Source organism: Apostichopus japonicus, chromosome 1 (assembly GCF_037975245.1).
Source record: "Apostichopus japonicus isolate 1M-3 chromosome 1, ASM3797524v1, whole genome shotgun sequence".
NCBI lineage: Eukaryota > Metazoa > Echinodermata > Holothuroidea > Aspidochirotida > Stichopodidae > Apostichopus > Apostichopus japonicus.
The window spans coordinates 11,195,165-11,214,513 of NC_092561.1; the positions used below are offsets into that span (position 1 = coordinate 11,195,165).

At 38.5% G+C, this 19,349-nt stretch overlaps 1 protein-coding gene across 5 annotated transcripts in view; it reads left to right on the top strand.

Annotated features, from left to right (window-relative positions):
- Nucleotides 1–817: 817 nt before the first annotated feature.
- LOC139967417 (uncharacterized) overlaps nucleotides 818–19,349 on the top strand; it is a 31,408-nt gene continuing 12,876 nt past the window's right edge. For 3 of the 5 annotated variants that reach the window (XM_071971174.1, XM_071971192.1, XM_071971202.1), the window contains exons 1-16: nucleotides 819–1,280; nucleotides 1,542–1,803; nucleotides 2,664–2,774; nucleotides 3,379–3,480; nucleotides 4,582–5,355; nucleotides 5,779–6,012; nucleotides 6,127–6,297; nucleotides 6,669–6,760; nucleotides 7,383–7,555; nucleotides 8,096–8,443; nucleotides 8,862–9,037; nucleotides 9,166–9,482; nucleotides 9,604–10,058; nucleotides 10,645–11,903; nucleotides 13,711–13,774; nucleotides 13,901–17,602. In XM_071971174.1, the coding sequence (XP_071827275.1) occupies nucleotides 1,588–1,803; nucleotides 2,664–2,774; nucleotides 3,379–3,480; nucleotides 4,582–5,355; nucleotides 5,779–6,012; nucleotides 6,127–6,297; nucleotides 6,669–6,760; nucleotides 7,383–7,555; nucleotides 8,096–8,443; nucleotides 8,862–9,037; nucleotides 9,166–9,482; nucleotides 9,604–10,058; nucleotides 10,645–10,949 (3,474 nt within the window). In that variant the 5' untranslated portion in view covers nucleotides 819–1,280; nucleotides 1,542–1,587 and the 3' untranslated portion in view covers nucleotides 10,950–11,903; nucleotides 13,711–13,774; nucleotides 13,901–17,602. Of the gene's footprint in view, nucleotides 1,281–1,541; nucleotides 1,804–2,663; nucleotides 2,775–3,378; nucleotides 3,481–4,581; nucleotides 5,356–5,778; nucleotides 6,013–6,126; nucleotides 6,298–6,668; nucleotides 6,761–7,382; nucleotides 7,556–8,095; nucleotides 8,444–8,861; nucleotides 9,038–9,165; nucleotides 9,483–9,603; nucleotides 10,059–10,644; nucleotides 11,904–13,710; nucleotides 13,775–13,900; nucleotides 17,603–19,349 lie in introns of all 5 variants that reach the window. The other 2 variants (XM_071971184.1, XM_071971212.1) reach the window with 2 other exon arrangements.

Sequence of the window (19,349 nt, forward strand, 5' to 3'; positions counted from 1 at the left end):
CTGGTACAACTACTTTTGGCAAACCTGAAAAGTTCAGTGAAGCATAAATTGACGTTTTATGTGTAGGCCTACTTTATTTAATTGAAGGATGTATTAATGTAGGCCTGATGCTATAGTTGTGCGTCTGTAATCTAGCCTAGCCAGGACTGTGATGTGTGCTTTTCGTTTGTATGACTAAAGAAGTAGGATGGTGACTTCGAAGTTCGCCCACTTAAGACTTAAAACACCCCAAAACTAAATCTTCTGGTATAAATCACCAGAAAATATACTTCATATGGTGGGAGAATTGTGTTTTAGTACGATACACGGCCAAACTTTCTTTCCTGCAAACTGTTTTCACGTTGTTTTCCAAGAAAATTCTTCGTGATTGTGGAACTGGTATTTCTTGCTAGAGTATTGCGAATTTCGGCCACGCAACCTACAGTGTGGCGCTGGTAAAAATTGGTGGCGCTGTTGCTTTTTCAGTAATTATAACAGACTTCATAGATCTTTCGTCATTTTATTGACAAATATGTAAGTAATTTCTTGCACACGGGTCATTTTGGAGAGAAAATAACTGTAGCTTCGTAATTTTTCGTGAAATTGGCTGTTGCTATAGGTTGTCATGGTGAAATCGTGTGTTTCTTAAGGGTGGCCGATTTTCGCAGTATGGCGAACTTCGCAATACTGACTATACTAGTAGTATGAGACGTAAAATAAAACAAGTGTAAATGACAGGTTTTCAGCTAGTTTTCTATGCATTTCAGGTGTGAAGATAAACGTAAATGTCATTAAATAACGCATACTCTAATTCATTACCTGATATCCATTTTGTTCCTCGTATGCCTGTCAAAATGTGACATTCTGAGTCGCTTCGTTTGTTCGCAACGAGCACAGTGTGCAAAGCTGCTATATATTGTGTGCGGTGTTTTTCGTGTTTCGCGCAACTGGTAACGACAACTGGACCTATTTTGATGCCCATGGTTTGCGTGTGACGTCACAAATCGCCAGTTGGCCAAACTCTCTCTATATACGGCTCTGACAATATGTGACACGTGGCACCTATTCTCAGAGAGTTTATCTGCTCATTCTCGGAAATAAACAATGCAGAGAAGAAAATAAACTCCCTGTAGGCTGAAGGGAGTCTAAATAATACTTTATTGTGTTGTGAATAGGTCAGTAAGCTGACCAACACAGGAAGTCAAAAGTATACAATTGAAGATTCTTGACTTGTGAAAATTTGGTAATTTCTAATCACTGCTGAAGTCTAAATGATAGTTGATGTTGTTGTGAATATAAAGGTGAGTACGCTGACCAACGCAGGAAGTCAAAAGTAAACAATTGAAGATTCTTTGAAGGATGCAGCTCCAGCATGTAAATAGGATAACTTTTAATAATTTCTAGTCAAAAAAAAAAAAAAAAAAAAAAAAAACATGGAGCCTCAATAATTACCGACTAAGGATTTCCTTAGTTTGCTGAAGCACCTTCGGGTGGAAGCAGAACACGAGGTGTATCGTATCGTATCGTATAATTTCTAGTCACTGCTGTTTTGGTGCTTGCAGGTTGAACATTGCTCCGGATCAAGTCATCTCTTAATCGAAAAGAAAAATGCCGAAAGAAGGCCTCACAGCATCCCAATGGCATGATAGGCTGAAGCAGTATGCAGCAGGAACGTTTAAGTTTGGCAGAGGACAGCGACCAGGGAAGGGTTCTCCTTGGGAGAAGAGACTGTCTAAGATAGATTCTTGCCCTGTAAAGCCTGGAGCAACAGCTAGCAAAGACCTGTTTGGGAGAGTACTTGAATGCATTTGCAGCTATCATACGGTAAGATTTATTCAATTATTTTATCAACAACAGTGGAAATGAAATTAAGTATCCTTCTCAATTCAACAAATTTGATTTCAGGCTGGGGTATATAATCTGCTGTTAAGGCTCAAGCTGTAAAAGAAGCACAGCTATATCAATTACCAACCAATTTGTTGCACGTAATGCCCATGCATGAGCCACATGCATGTACACCCGCATGGGCAACATGTGTTTATTGCTGTCACTATATAGGCCTACCAGTTTTGCAAAACTCAACCTAAGTATATATCACGCTTCACAGTTATTACTATATATCCTTTATCTATAGTTATTACATAGTGGTCTTGAAGAACTTAATCTGGTGCACTCCATAGCTTGCCTTAGTCTTAAGTTGAATTAAATGTTGTCTACAATTACCAATGTCATAGAGCATATATGTAAAAGGCTGAATTAGTTGCTGGTTAAATGCAAGACCTTCATCCATTATAAATTTATATCAAAACCTTAAGGTTGTCGGTATTAATTGGGCTCAAATTATATGCATGCTATAATTGTTACAATATGTTTTCTAAAAGTACTTTCCTGGAGGTCTTAATTACTTTCCAAATTGTTCTCAGACATTCTAAATGAATTACACATCAATCATGGCTGGATGTTTCAGTGAGGAAAATTTCCTCCAGAGTATTAAGGAAAATCTTGACCAAAGGTGACCATATTTGAATATCAATAGCTCATATTTGAGGCCAATACGTGCATACCTTTAAAGTGTCTTGAGTAGGCTACATTGCATATATGCACTTCAGTTGAGTTCTAAAATATACTGTTGAAATTTTTACTAATTAATCTAAATATTTCTTTCTGTTTTGCATCTGTTATAGGCAAGAAGTTCCAAAAAAGGACAAGATGCCCCATCGACATCCACGACCTACAGATTGGTGCCCAGTGAAGGCCAGTTCAAGAAAAGAAGTTCTACTGCTTCTGAGAATGAGGTAACTCTATTGGGTTTTTAGTTGGAATGATCTGTAGATATATGTCATAAGTAGAGTTTCAGTAATCATACATTGAGCCTAGCTATGTGGTCAATTAAAGTGGCTATAAGTGGTTCTACAATTAAACTTAATGTACTGCATTATCAGCAATATATATCCAACTGCATGTTTGGGGGGGGGGGTGAGGGGAGCAACTTGAGCCATATCCCCTAGCAATCCTCCTCCACCCTCTAGCTCCCTCTCCAGGTCACACAAAACTATATAAACAACAAGTTAGCAATTTTCCTGATGAAATTTGTTGTCAATTTGTGCCTTGAAGTTTGGTTAATGATGGACATAATCTCAAAAGCACTGCTTGTACAAACTAATTTGATGAGTGATAAAAGTACTGGCCAAGCAAATGTCAGAAAAAGAAATGTATTTTATTTGGTGTACAATATGCTACTGGTAAATTTAACATGACAAAGATCTCAAACTAATTATTTATCTGCTGCAGCTATCAGTATACTATCTTGGTACTTCCTATTTTCTTATTTAGGCAGCTGCATTGTGACATATACTTATGTATTCTAATTCTATTATTTGTATGGTCTGCTTTATTTAGCCAGCCTGTCATCCACCAACAAAAGCCACAATAGCTTCCGCATCCACTGTTGAAACCACCCCAACAACTACAACCAGCACTGCGAGAGAGGATCAATCCAAGGTTAGTACTCAAAGAGGATTGAAGAGTAACAAAACCAAAATTAAGAGATAGATTTTTAAGGAACATTCTTTAAGCCACCGCCATATACTTTAAAATGCAAGTTTGAGACCGCATAATGCAAGAAAACGTACGTCATAAATAAAGACAAAAATTCTATCAAATTGAATGTTAGCCACTGCAAAGGTTTTCCCATATATTCTTAATGTCGATGGCAGTTGTTGTTGATAGTCTCAAGTTATCTTTCTATATATTTGAATAATGTCCAAATAATGACAGGAGAATTTGTACTTAAAGTAGTGCTGGAAACAAATCTGTTTATTGAGGAATGCAGCTAATTAGTATACCAAACTAACTACTCTATTCATAGTACATATAGGCTGTAGGTACAACAAGACAATATGATATATGAGATAAGATATAGATGAGATGAGATAAGATAAGACAGTCAGCACTAGAGGGGTTATAAGGTCCTAAATTAATAACCTCTGGGCTGGCCTTTAGATGGACTTAATATCAGGGGATTACTTCGACTGTGAGCCTCAACAGATGGATAACATTTGTACTTCAGAGGAACATAGTTAACTTAAAGCAGTGTAGAAGCTACATAACATTACAACTAGGATAATAACCATAGCTGAAGCAAACTTACATATGGTCAGCCAGGCAATGGCTTAGATTTTCTGGTTGTCAATGTTAACTAATGGCTTGTAAAGCACAGTCTGGCTAGGGGGAGGGGAAGTGAAGGGGGCAGTAAATAGCAAGCCCCTAACGTGCTATGTTTTTCAGGTGAGATGTAGTCTGAATCCATTTTATTTTTTATTGGAATATTGGTTTACATAAGCATCTTTACCACATGCTTTTCTGTTAGATTTTTTTGGAGCCATGCTTTTCATTACATGCAGAAGTAGTATCGTTTGATATAGGTGATTAAACTAATGTTGCTTACTAGTAAAATAATTTTTACAGGGATCTAGTATTTAGCTGTTATTGTATTACAACTAGCTAGGGCTTATACATGCTATGCATGGGCATTTCCCACGGCATCGATCACATTCACCAATTAATGCAATATGTATCCCTTCTTTTCATTTTTGTCTTTAGGGTGATTTTCTCCACCGTGTCCCGGTTGGCTGGGCAGCCAACATGAGTGAGGGAGACAGGCTCTTTTATGGAAGAACCCTTTTTATATCAAAGGGAAGACTGAAGGATGGCCTGCAGCTTTGGTGGCACCCTCCCCAGCCTTCCACTACTGGAAAACCAGTTGTCGCTCAGTACTTCTCCAAAAGGCTGTTCCTATGGATGCCAAGACGAATGTACCAGGTTGACTTCCTCTGTCCCACGTGCAACATCTCCTTGAGGTCGAAGGGCATATACAATCGAGTGCGACTAGTCCTAGATGTCAGCGATTTCTACTACCTGGCAGCAGAGTACATGGATTGTAAACAGTGCCGTGGTACATTCATCTCGTACGACAATAGGATGATGAACCAACTGACGGACGCCATGCGGGTATCTTTTCCAGCACTGTTGACCAGGAAGTATGCGTGTGACCGATCTGTTCTGAGCCTGCTAAGAGCACGCACTTTGGGGAACAGCTCAACTGCTATGCAACATAACATCTTGGAGCGTCATAGTGAACAATGGCTTGGGAAGCAACTGCAGTATCTTTCTGCCAGCAAACAACACCAGAATGCCATGAGGGCTTTGAACATGCCAAATCAAGAGTATGAAGAAACCGTAACATTCAAGGCCTTCCCTACAGCAAGATGGTTTCTTGCCTGCTATGTGCGTGACGTTTGGGGGAGAATAGACATGTTAAAGGCAGCATTGACATCTGTCTATGGCACAATACTGAAGATTGACTCCACCAAAAAGGTAATTATTACTTTGTTTTTTAATATGTTTTTTAATAGTTTTATTTTGTTTTGTCTTTTTCTTCTTAATACTGCTTTATTCAATAGTTAATTTTCTTTCATTTCTATACTTGCATGGTTCCCTTATTAGATTGGAGTTGAAGGAGGTGGGGGGGGGGGGGCTGGTTATTGAAAAGGGAAGGCATTCTTCTTGCAATCCCTCCACCCCACCCCCCCCCCCCCCAAATCTCAACAGTTACGTATGAACTTGGATGGGGTCAAACAGTCAAGGAAACCGATCAAGAAGATAAAAAAAATGTACTGCCAAACCCCCTAAGACCCCCTGCTCTCCTCACCTACCCCCTCCCCCACTTTACTAGGCTACCCCTCAGTACCTTCAGAGTTTTCATGTTTTAATGAATGTACTGTAATGTTTCTGTTGCAGGTTTGCAAAAAACTTCAAGGATTGGCTGCTGGTAGTGCCCAGTGGTGTACTAACGTTGGGAATGAAAGGGGTGAGATTCTGCAGTCTGTACTAACTACGTCTGAGTCTATTTCTTCTTGCCAAGATCTTGCCAATGGTCTAATGAAGAGGTTTGAGACTGCACAGCAGGCTCCTCCTATAGTACTGTATACTGACCGAGACTGCTGCAAAATTGGTGGTGATTCAAAGTTTAAGGTGAGATAGAAATTTAAGTATAACAGAGGAAAACATGCACAGTGTCTCATGCATGCTTTGCTGCAACACCCCTCCTAATATTCTTGCATGCTAATTATCTGTTTTCTTTTACAGATTCTTTTCTCTAAATGGGAAGACTTAGAGGTGAGGCTGGATATTTTTCACTTTATGCGGAGGCTGGCTCTCGGATGTACTACCAAGTCCCACCCATTGTATGGGGTTTTCATGTCACGGCTATCCAGTGTCATCTTTGAGTGGGACAACGATGACCTAAAGAAGCTTCAGGTGAGCATAGATCAACACACAACAGTTGGTTTGGGCACAATTATGCTTTAGAGGTACTATGCTGTATTGGCCCCAAATATGCCAGATATTCAAATTTGACACCTTTGATCAAAATTCTTCAACTGTTTTTCTCACCACCTTGGAGCAAACTTACCGCACTGGGACATTCAGTTATCTGGTGTGTTCATTTAAAATGTCTGAGAACAAGTTGGAGAGTAAAGACCTCCAGGAAAGTACTTTTCGAAAACTTCTATCAATTACAGCGTGCTATAATTTGGGCCCTTTACAGATTACCTTTACGCATTCATCCCATAATTCTTGATTTTTAAGGTTTGGCTATCTACATATTCTAAATGTTTATTTACTTCCAGGATGCTAAAAAGAAAGAGCTGGAGATGGATGGCATCCCTAATCCTAGTCTATCTGCAGTTCAGAAGGCTATTACCAAAGAAGAGTTAGAGAGGTAATGTACCCTTCATACCAGTTAACCCAAACATAAGAACAACTAATGAATTGCAAATGACGTTTGCTTTCTGTCCATTACGTTGATTACAATAATTTGGGAATTACAATGAACATACAAATAAACTTTTCAAAAATCTTAACATACTCAAGCTTCCTGATTTAATACATGTATATGTAGCCACATTTTCATGTACAGCTATTCATGGACAGGTCCCACATGCTTTCATGGCATTCACAATTATAACACACGGCACATATGAATTTTACGCCCTAATCGTATTCACACCAATGTAGGAAAATATAGCCTTCGCCATTGTACAAGCATCTCATGGAACTCTTTGCTTAGGTCTCAACCTTCCCTAAATTCGTTGAAAAGCAAATTAAAGAGATTGATGATTCTCTTTCTTTCTTTTCTTTTTCTTGTTTTTCTTAGTTCTTTTCTTATTTTTGTTGTTGTAAGTTATATGCGTACTCCATGTACAGGGAGTGTATCACTCTATAAGTCCAAAAGGGGTTTTTGATACACTTCCTTTCACATTCCATTACTTTCTGTATTCGATTTGAATGATGTATATATGTTGTGATAAACAAATAAATAAACAAAATATTCTACTTTGCAGGTACTGCAAGAGGCAAACAAGGGGAACACAGAAAACTACCGATGGTATCGAGTCTCTAATTCTGTCTCTTAGTGGCAGCACTGATACTTTGGGCGTCCCTCTATTTAAAGAGGAAATGAAGAATATCTGGGCAGAGCAAAAGCGACATGTCGCATGCTTGCAAGATGTGCCAGGTAATTAATTAATCAGATGAAAGAAGATATTTATTATATGATACCTGGGAAAAATAACATTCTGAAGATGGTCACATTTACATTGATGGCAAACATTTTAAGTTAACTAAGCAATGTATATAACTTTGTGTATTTGTGTGCCCTCTTTCTTAATTCTCGTTCTTATTTGCTGGAACATTATTGGTGTTTACAGTACAATGAATCTACCATGCCATGGATATATTTCATTGAGCTCATTTGTCTTGCCCTCAGTAGTTCACTAAAATTGAAGTGCTAACAACCATGTTAAATGAGGGGAAAAAATTCTTGGCATCGACTGAGGCCACATTTAATGGTTGAGTCCCAAAGAAAAAAAAAGTGCAAAAATTTTTATTTTACCACAGCTGACTTTTCCAGAGTGCTGGGATATGTGGTTTTAAGACAGAACATATGGTTACCGTCATACTTCCCCAAAACTATCTGAATAACATCCTCATTTAGCACAGGGGTGTGTTACAGAATTGTATGTTTTATCATCATCTTTCCAAATTGTACTTCTAGGTGTTCAACTGTATACACAAACAGGAACCATCTCAAAAGGGGGCAGTTCCTTAGCTACCTACAGGTGTGGAAGGGGCACTACTTCCCTTGAGAGTTTACATTTGCACCTTGCAAGGCTCATCCCAGGTACATCAGCAAATGCCGTCAACTTTCAAGCATTCCTTTTGGATGGGCTATACCGCTGGAATTTACTCAGGGCTGCAACATCAGCACAGGCAGACAGCGGTCACCTACGGACTTTCGACCTCAGGTTGTCAACAAAGGTTAACGCCTTGAGCCAGCAAATCCACGGGAAGAAAATAATTCCACAGGCTTTAAATCCAGCAGAGTACACTGGAGAGACTATTGGTAAGAAATCATTCACATGCAAGGTCTCATTTCTGTAGATGCAAAGAATTCTACATGTACTGAATGCTTACGTTTGCACACATGCAGATTCAAGTTAGTCCTATTTTATGATGAGGTCTTTGTTTTAAAATTCAGTCAAAAGGTCAGTGAGCAGCTACTTCCTCTGCTGTTTTTGGAAGGAGACACCTACATTGATCTCGATGTTTGGGAAGCTCCCAGATCTCGTTGAAATGGTGAAGTGGAAATGGCTATGCTTTTTTGTTAATCTTGTGATGTTATGTCATTATTGATACTGAAGAAAACATTGGAGAAAATAAACCTCCTTTGGTAGTGGCTAATGTTCATATTTTTAGATGCATGTGAAGTATATCAAACTGTTATGAGTAATTACTTCCTTAAATGTTGACATTCTTTGCAGGTGTTGAATACCTCTACAAACAGAGTGGCTTGGTCTTGCCGGATGCAGGCGACGAGCTAATGGCACAGATTGACGAGGGGTTTGAGGATGAGCAAGGGGCTGCAACAGATGAAAGGATGGAAAGTGCTCTTGACCATAGTTTCCCTATTCCAGACCCACCATTCACAGACAAACAGGTTAGCTACACTCTTTAATAACTTATCAGGATATAGCTAGAGGTGTAAAGGAGAAGAAAAAGAAAGTGAAATTCGTTTTATCCACACATTACATGTAAAGCAACTATGTTGTGTCTCTCCTTTTACAGGATGGTGATCAAGAGGATGTCGTTGAGGAGGATCCTGCAGCTTTGAGGGATGCAGCTGACCATGACTGTGTTGAAGATGTCAGCACTGATTCACGGGGCATCCCAGGCTCGGAGAAGGTTGCAGCATTGGCCCAGGCGCTGCTGGACCTAAAGGGAATCAGCCTTACCTCGTCAGACGCCAAGAAGATCATAAAATTGTATGATGACCTCGCTGACTTTGACAAGCAGCCTCTGACATATAGACTGCGAATGAAGGCATCGAGAGGACGGTTTGCCAGGTCTAAGCATGGTTATGTGGGTGCTGAGGTAGTCAAAAGGTGAGAATGTTAACATATATTCCAGTGGACATGTCTTAGCTGAGGACAACAATTGCATCAAAAAGTAACTACTTGACACACATTAATATGACATTCCTTTTTCCTCCTCTTTTCTTGATAGATGCTTCTTGTCTGCTGGATCACCAGCATCATATCCCAACAAAAGCCGGGTTGTCGAAGCCCTGTGTATTCTTCTCTGTGAGAAAATACCACAGGCAAGAAAGGATGACGGGTATACTTCGAGATGGAGGCTCATCCTCTCGGAGTATAACAAGGTCCGCCAACGGCTTCTCAACAGTGAAGACCTTCTCGAGGGGACAGAATTGGTGTTGTTACATCTGAATGAAGCAACGCTGACACGATGGTTTAAAGAAAAGATGAGGAGAGATGAAGTCACCATGCTCCTGCAGGGACGTCAACTACCACCGTCCCGTGTCCCTGCGGAACAACCTCTCCCACCGGCGAAGGAAGGACCGTCCAGACCAGTGTCTCCACTAATCCCCTTTCAGTTTCCTGAACCAGAGGACAGGACTGGTCTGGCAAATGTCAGAAGAAAAAATGTGCCATCTACATCAGGTAATGAGTTTTACGGTTCTTTGGTAAATGTTTGCAATGAAAACAAAGTGTTTTTCTGAAGCACAATAAAGTACCCTATAGCATATTGTGCACATCACTTTGTCCTGGGACACTGAGTACTGAAAAGCTTGCAGTTTGTTAAACGGGACTGTTTGCAACAAGGCTTAGGATATAGCAGACACCAGTCTAGTGAAGCCTGTTTCAATAGAAATTTCATTTTGTGAGCCCAATTCCTCTTTCTACAGCCATGCAAATTGGCAAACATTTCTCCATGTGATATCACATTGAGAACATCTACTTTAATATAAGGCCCTGAACCTTCCATACTACAACCTTGACCTGAATGACACTGTAATTGAGATATATTTGCAGGAATCTTTTAAATAGACATGTGTGCCCATTCAAGCAATGATTTCTTTATCAAGTCGTATCCTGCCTAATATCCTCTCTTCCATTCCCTGCACATGCAATTGCTTTTACATGTCAGTTAACCAATTGTGACAATCACATTTGGTTAAACTTAAGAATTTATGTCATAACAAATATAACAACAACTACTGTGTAATTTTACAATTGAATTTTTCAGGTTCAAGTACAGCTGCAGAGGCACCTGGAGTCGCACCCCCTGCGAAAGTGTCAAGAACCACAGAGTGGCGCAAGAGGAAAGCGCAAGCTCTGGCCCAGACCCTGGCTCCCGGAACTGCCAAACTTCCTAGGAAGGAATATTCGTGCCGTGTATGTGGCAAAGGGATGAGCTCGACAGGACACACCCAATTTAGAGGAAAGAGGTATTGTCCCGATGCTCCGGGACAGGTTTCCAAAGACGAATTTCTAGCCAAACAAAGAGCAGAAGCTGCTCAGGCTAAATTGGCTAAGCAGAATAAAGACTGAGCAAATCTGCAAGTATTCCAGGATTGTCTTTTGCTTTTCCTTGCAGTCGTTTTTGATTCCGACAAAATTGTAACCCTTGTAGTAATGTTGGCGTGTATGTATATGGGTATTTCTATAAACCTGGGGTCCAATAGGGTTTCCACACACTATGCACAAATACTATCCAATCACTTGCAAATTACCACTTCAATATCCTGATGTCTAGTTGCATTTCATAGTTTACTGTATAGGGAGTATAATTAAATATAAAAAAAGTTTAAATCTCTTGTCGTTTTTTTTCTTTAAGTGCAAGTTTCCCTTTGTGTCCCCCACAATTTTTAGTACCAACTGTGACATTTACACATGTTAACTTTGGTAACATTTCTCACTGTTCATTTTGTCTCAAGTTCATTTGCAGATTTACTACAAGTTAATACATGAATAAGAGTTGAAGTTGACAAAGTTTCAGTATTTTTTTCGTCCCCACTCGTTTATGACGAAGTATTGAAATGTGCATGCCCAACGTAACATTTTCGTGTCCACCCTGTAACGTTGGTAAATTGATAAATGATTGCCTGTGTGAACCTGTGTGCATGTACAAGCATCGCGATGTACGATCAGACATTAACAACCAACTTATCCCTTCTCCATAGGCCTATTTTGGATGTTCAAGCTAGCTCAAAAATGTTGTCTTCAACGACCCGAAAATTCGTAAAAGTTTCGTGTCCCTCAGACCTCGTAACGTTGGTAAATTTCAAGGCTACGTCATTTGTGAAAAAACACATCCCATAGTTTTATGAATGAATGACGTCATTCATAAGTCCTAGACGTCGTCTGCAGGCATATACAATCATATATAACTCCAGCGCTACATCGATCAATGCACCGAAGAAAATTTGTGTCCCCTATCTACCCCAGCGTTACGATGGTATTTTCGTTACGTCGAAGCCGCAAACCCCGTTGAGTTCCAGAAAAGTGAGTGTGCAAATATTAAAGTAATGTTTCATTTTAAAATTACGACCTAAATAAAAAGTTAATCTATCGATAAATTTGATTTTTGAGACTTTTTTAAATGGTTGATTCATTAATTGGCCAATTGCTGTCAAGGGGACACCATTTTACATTGGTGTACTCCGTTATGGTAACACTCAACGAGGTAAATGAATCTGGAGAAACTATCACACAGTAAATACGCGCGTACGCGCGTACCATGTATGGAGGGTCATGTGATGTGTTCCAGGGTGGTACTAATATACTACTCTCCCTATTACGCATGATGATTTCACCCAACTAGTACGTAAATGAGTTTGCGTGCTTAGAGCAGCAGACGACACCCGTTACCTAGCAATAACCGTGCCTGTAGCCTAACGTGATAGCTATATTCCCGTCGAGCAGCATTAGGCTCTGTTCCATGGAGAATTCCGTGGTTGCACTGAACTAAACATTTCCACACATTTCCCATTTCTACATTCACTTATAGCGTGTAGTAATAACGTTAGGCCATATGAGACAAAGCTTGCTCCTAGAGCTGTATTAATAAGTAAGATCTATTATGTAGAAAGCCTGCCTTCATTCAAGAGAATAAGGTTGAACGTTAGCATATTAGCACTATTTCGTAGGCCTGAAGTACCAGTACCTTCTTATGCCGTTAGTTCCCATGTCCGAACGGACCAATCTTTCACGAAGTCACTAACACTGTTCTCGAACTGCTACAGAGAAATATCAGTATAGTACCACCCTGGAACACATCACATGACCCTCCATACATGGTACGCGCGCACCCAATAGACATGAATCCTCCAGATTCATTTACCTCGTTGGTAACACTAACAGTTTAAACTAACGTTAGGCTAGGCCTAAGCTTAGGCTACATTCGAATATAAGATGTAGCCTACGGTAATTTCGCGAAACGGCAAAATGTAGAAAAAGAGGACAAAGTTTCTTTTTGTTGTGCAAAAATGCTGATAAATTTATTTTCTATTCGAGATATGTACGATAATGTCAAAACATGCGTACAATATCAACAAATACGCTCTTAAAAATAACGTTTGAAAGTTTCGCGAAACTACAACCCAGTCACCAAAGTTTTAACGTGGGTCACAAAATATGTCAGAAACGGCGTTAAAACCAATAAAATAAATTGTAACTGCTATACTACATCAGCCCGATTTTTAATTTGTAAGAGCGGAATGTGATTGGAACGCTATGGCAATTTTTAACCAATTATTATCCAAAACAGATGGACATATAGTCTAGGCCCCAAATTGAGAGTATCAATGGCATTACCATTACCACTGTATGTACTATCGATAGGAACTTTGTTTGAAACAACTAGCCTACGGTAGCACTGTCACTGTGTTAGGGTCTAAAGTAATAGGCCTACTCTAGGTTAAAAAGACAAAACTTAGTGGAATTGAGATCCATATTTTATATATATTTTATATACTGTATTCTGTAACCTATTTTTCACTAATAACTTGTTTGCCTCATCATGGATAAACCTTTCGTGGAATCTTTTCGTGGAGTCATAGATTAGGTTTGTTTATGAGAATATTGAAGCTCCATCTGTGTCTTAGCACATTAATCTTAAAACTTGTCAGTTGACTTATCAAGAAAGCAGTCCTTGCCCATCCACAACATGTGCCTCTACTCATGGAGGTAAAACCTCCATACTCTACTCAACCTTGTCCAGCACAGAGTTGATAAACGTACAAATCTAGGTCACTTTGTTACCGAAAATATATTCTAAGATAATCACACTCAAAGTAATTTTCCTTTACAGGCTCCAGGTGGGGTCCTACGTAGCTATCAATTTTGCTACTGGCAAGAAGAACTTTGTCTACTTGGTGAGTATGGTTGAGTCAATATTTGCCTGATGCACACAAAATTCTCCATTTTGGCAGCTAAATTATGCTTCATAATGTGGAGATCATTCCTGAAAGTAATATGCTCGTCTTATCTTCTTATTCCAGGTTCAAGCCATCGCTAACAGCCAAGTTGGACTGAAATTCTTGCAACGGCGAAAGAGTGGGTCCTTCCAGTCTACCAATGAACTTTGTCACCTTCATCCATTGTCGGACATTTGCGTTTTGTCTCCACCATCAGTGTCTCTGGAGCAAAGGGCATGTGTATGAATTTTGCCACAATGAACTGGATCAGGTTTCACTTGATAACAATTGTTCAATCAAGTAACTTTGAAGGCCTTCATTTTGAACATTTCTTCTTTCTTGTCAAAGCTTCACCTTGTTAAATATTGGATTCACCTTTTCTAGTTTTATTCTTGTGAAATGGTTTGAGATTTGAATAAATGTGAGGCACCTTGTCAGATTGTTTTTGGATTTACCTTTTCTAGCTTTTTTTTCTTGTGAAATGTTTGAGATTTGAATAAATGTGTGGCACCTTGTCAGATTGTTTACTATGCTAGTCATACAGTTTTCTGAACTATTGGACACTGGATGTATTCCTGTGCATGAATAATTGACTTTTAAAATATTTCAGATTTGATAAAATTATTTGTTCGTCTGTTAATCATTAACTGTTGTTCATTACAGGGGACACTAAATTTTGGTGTCCCCGTTATGCTTAAGTTTTTTCCTACTTCCATACAACTCGCGGTATTAGAACTTGCACTACAGAAAACCTTGGGTGTGTTGGTGGTCCTTTGTGGTTTTAATATGTAGGTATGATTGATAGTGTTATATTAGGGACTGTTCATTCCACTCTGTTGAGTTTATTGTGCTGTAATAAAAATGGTTTTAAAAAAAGCACTTTCTGCTTTCGGAAAATAGCATGTTGTCATTTTTTTTTTTGCAATTTTCTTTTGAATGAAACTCATTTCTCCTTAAAGCTTTTTTATTGTTGAAAGTCATCTAAAACCTAGTGCAAAACAGATAACAGAGGCAGTGTAACCTATAGGCATGTCACTTTCCCCCTGTTGACAGGTTCGGATTTTGGTGTCCCTGTTATGTTGGTTTTTTTCGTCATATTGGTTTGCATTACTATTGTTAACCTATAGGTGCACTTTTTTTTTTACTTCTTCACTGTTATTTTTTAAAACCCACATAATAACTCTATCAAAAAGTAAAATTTCATCTTAATTGAAGGACATTGAAATTTTGGATCCACGTCACACTATTGGACCCCAGGTTTATAGAAATACCCATATGTATGTGTGTATGGGAATGTGCGTGTTTGGTGTGTTTGTGACTCCTACTTTGTAAACACGGTATCTCAAGAAACGACGCTTGGAATCATCTCATATTTGGACTTATCTATTATTTTGTATGTAGGTGTATCACATTAAGAACAATTGGGGCAAATTATATTAATATTTTAATTTAAGAGGGGGGTGGGATTAATGTCCAGGGGCCATTCAGTGTGATGTAAACAAAAGAAGAATAGTTCAAGCCAAATTTAATTGTATAATTGAAAAAAGAGAACATAACTTGAATTTGTGTTCTATTAAACTTTGCATTCAGTACCTACATGGGATTCTTTAGAAGTATGCAAGGATGTCATTTTCTCACATGGATGGGCAATGGTTTACTTTGGTTGATTGTTTTCCACTCTCTTACCACTAATAGTGGGAGTTTAGTATGTGGTATGCCTATTTGTTAAAATGTACCACTCATATCATCGTTTGGGACCATTCCATCATTAGTCTGACCACATTCTTTTATTTTTATAGCACAAATTCAAGGATGAATTTCAAGTTTTAAGCTTACTGTTACTGCACATGTACATTATCTTAAAGGTATGTGGACATGTCACATAATTTGTCTCAAATTCTTGAAAATGATTCATTGAGCGTAAAAGAACAAAATCCTGCCTTATCACGTGAGAAACCATTGTAAATAGAAAGTAAATTAACTTTGAACGTCACCAAAATGAATGTGTAATGAGCATGTGTCAGTCCTTGCATTAGGCTCAAGTTATATGCCTTTCATGTGATGTGCTAGACAGCACTCTCTGAAATGCGAAGGGATACATGGTTCGGTCATTTTTCACTAGTTGCGTTCTTTAATGAAATGTTGTTTATAGGTGTCTGCAGAAATTTAATCCCTGACACATTTACATGCAATTTGTCAATTTCATATGTTAAGGTGATTTCCTTTACAGTAGCTATCCTAGAAGAACAACAACATTTTAAAAAATTTTCCTCTCTTTTCTTAAGTTTGATTAACTTGTTTTTTTAAATGGTCATTTACTCATCTTGCCAAGGAAGTTAGCAGTAATGTGGTTGTGGAGTTTTTTTTTATAGAAATCTATAAAGCAGCTTTTAAAGGTACTCCGTCCATTATTTTAACTTTTATCCGTAAAAGGTCGAATCTGGGATTTTTCCAACCAACTTTTCTACACTTTACCAAAGTTAATAACCTGTGATAAGTCTAAAAGAATTTAATTATGGATGGGCAAGTGCAAAACAAATGATACTGCCAGGCTTCATCTTTTCATCGATGCAAAGCTTTTATTTTCATATTTAAGTGTAAAAGAAGTGTGTATTTGAAATATTGAACAGTCTAATATTCTTACATCTTCTAGTTAAAAGCATTTAGCAGAGACCACGACAATAAAGCAACCCAAAGTATAGAACTTATGTTTCTCCTTTATTACCTGCCTTGCTTCATTTCAATCTCCCTCTTAGCCATGTGTCATGCTACACATGCTGCAATGACCACAAAGTAGTAAAAAAATAAAGATTTGTTACTTCGTAGAATATTACCGTGCTGTAAGGAATTGCTAAAGTTTGCATCTCATAGATTATTCCATAAATACAATGATGCAATGCAGCACTTATGAATTATTCATTTTGGAATTGGAAACGCAAATATATAATATTGGTCATCGAAAACAGCAGAATTCTGTTCTACACCTGAATTTGCAGAAATTCTATTACGCACTCAACTTCCCTTTTACGTGGTAGTTGGATCAGGCTCCTCACTGGTACATGTTTCTTCTCAGAATTTTGCTACGACTAGAGTAACAAAAGCAGTCATGGTTGGACCATCCGTGAAATTGCGTGAAAATTTGATTTCATTATTGCTTCTTTAGGATACGCAGGCACGATTCCCTTTTGTGAAATAAATGAGACCCTATACATGCAGGCCCCATGATTCACTTTGCCGTTACATATAATTTGACATTTCTGGTTGAACATAATGTTGTAAGAAGGAAAATTTGAATGAATTTTGCCAAATCATAAACCTGAAGCAGGTTGTGGAAATAGACGAAAATGAACTGCGCATGCACACAAGTGCTGTGTTAACCATGACTGTACTGTAATTCGTGTAAGAACTGTTTTCAGGGTTTGCCGAATTGTTGACTGCTCATTCTGACTCTGAGCACAACACGTTTTCGTCTAACCATGGAGCTGTCACCGAGCTTGATAATAGAAAATTTTGTCTTTTGCAGACAGTTGTTGAGAATTTGTGTAAGATAAATATCTTTCAAAAAGAATTAGATATTGCTCAGCGCCGATTTGTGTTAAAGTCTAACTTAGTCTAGGCCTAATTAAAGTTAGGCCTAGGCTACAGTAGGCGTACTGTCAATCAAGCTGAACGGAGGCTAGGCCACACTATAATACGTGAAAGGATTATTGCTTGTGATGCACGTTGGGTGTGGTCTGCATATGTCAATGAACTGTTATCACAGATGGTTGCTCATGGATAGGAAAGGTAAGTTTTCCGGAGTTGAGTTGCATACCGATTTTTGTCAGTCATTAACTGGAAAAGAAACATAGCCCTAGCTAGTAATGCGATACTACCTTTCTAGTTTATTACCTGAATCCTACTCAAAGTGTTTTTTTTTTGTTTTTCTTGCAAACCGACGGTTAGGCAGATTTCCCATTGAATTAGTGTAGTGTTAGGCTGTCATGTGGTCGAAAATAACAGCAATAAAGAAGGCACCCACCCAACGCGATACAACCTGGTTCCTAATTTATTACCCGAATTCTATGCAAAGTGTGAATTTTTTTATTTTGCAAACTGATGATTAGGCAGATTTCCCATTGACTTAGTGTGGTGTTACTGTTAGGCTACCATGTGGTCGAACGTAACAGCAATTATGGATGTATTCCATGAATATTCTTATAACTGTGTCACAATTTCAGCGAACAAACAGATGGTTAGGCTTAGCTAGATTGCTCATTGATTTAGTGTGGTGTTAGGCTACCATGTGGAAGAAATTAAAAGAAAATCCACAACTATTATTTGTTTGTTTATTTCATACTGTAGAAGGAAATGCTGACAAGGTATTTCATACTGTAGAAGGAAATGCTGACAAGGAATTTTATGAGATGTTAATGGATTATAGAAGGGATAGCTAAAAAAAATAATCACAAGTGGCATTTTACAGAACGTTTATTCTAAATGCGTTCAAACTGCGCGACTGGCACAATGTTGTGACTAAATGCGAACTCTGGGCCTGCATACTAGATAGTACTAGTAGTAGTAACAACTGTTTAAGAACTACATCGGATATTTATATGGCCTGATCCAATAGACGTGAAGAGCAAGCATAAGCAGCGGCAGCAGTGCGACGTTAGTAGTGTTGTTAATTATTTGAAGTTATTAACAAGTTAATGAAAGAAAAAAGTAAATAGAAATAATTGAGGAAGGTTTTATACCTTTGCTTACACCTATGTATTTGAACATGAAAACATTGTCAGAAAAGAATATAAATCATTTATTATAGCATCCAATATGTAATTTCTTGAAAATTGTGATACACGAGGGTAAACAATTTTTTTTTTCGGGTACCGAGATTCCCTATGTGTAATGTCTCTCGGTACTCGGTTCCCGATATTTGGATCTGTGTAAACACTAGCCCTACTAGCCTAGGCTTTTCCAAAGACCGACATTCATGAGAAAAGGTGGCATCTATCAAATGATATGCCAAGCCTTACAGTGTGCAATGCCCAATTGAATTTTCTAGCCTACTCATGAAAATGTGCTCTGTGTGATAGTTTTGTGGACGTAAAACATTTCTTCGGTTACAGCGTACAAAAATGATAATTACCAAGGGAACCCATCCGACGCGGTACCACCCGGTTCCTTATTTATTACCCAAATCCTTCGCAAAGTGTGTTTATTTTGGGGGGGTGGGGTCGGGGCAAACCGATTGTAAGGCAAGATTTTACCATTGACTTAGTGTGGTGTTAGGATACGATGTGGTCGAAGTTAACAGCAATAATAAAAATATTCCACATGGATATCTTATAACTGTGTCACAATTTCAGACCTGTCAACCTGTTTGACCCCAAAATAAAGGAATAACATTTTTCAGGGCCAAAAAACCGAGAGAATAAGGGGAAAATAGGGAGGTAGGTAATTTTCAACTGAAATTATATAAATACTCCTAAATAAATAGTCTTGAGTATGGCTCATGTATGACTGGACATGTGTATGCGCACAGGATAGTATA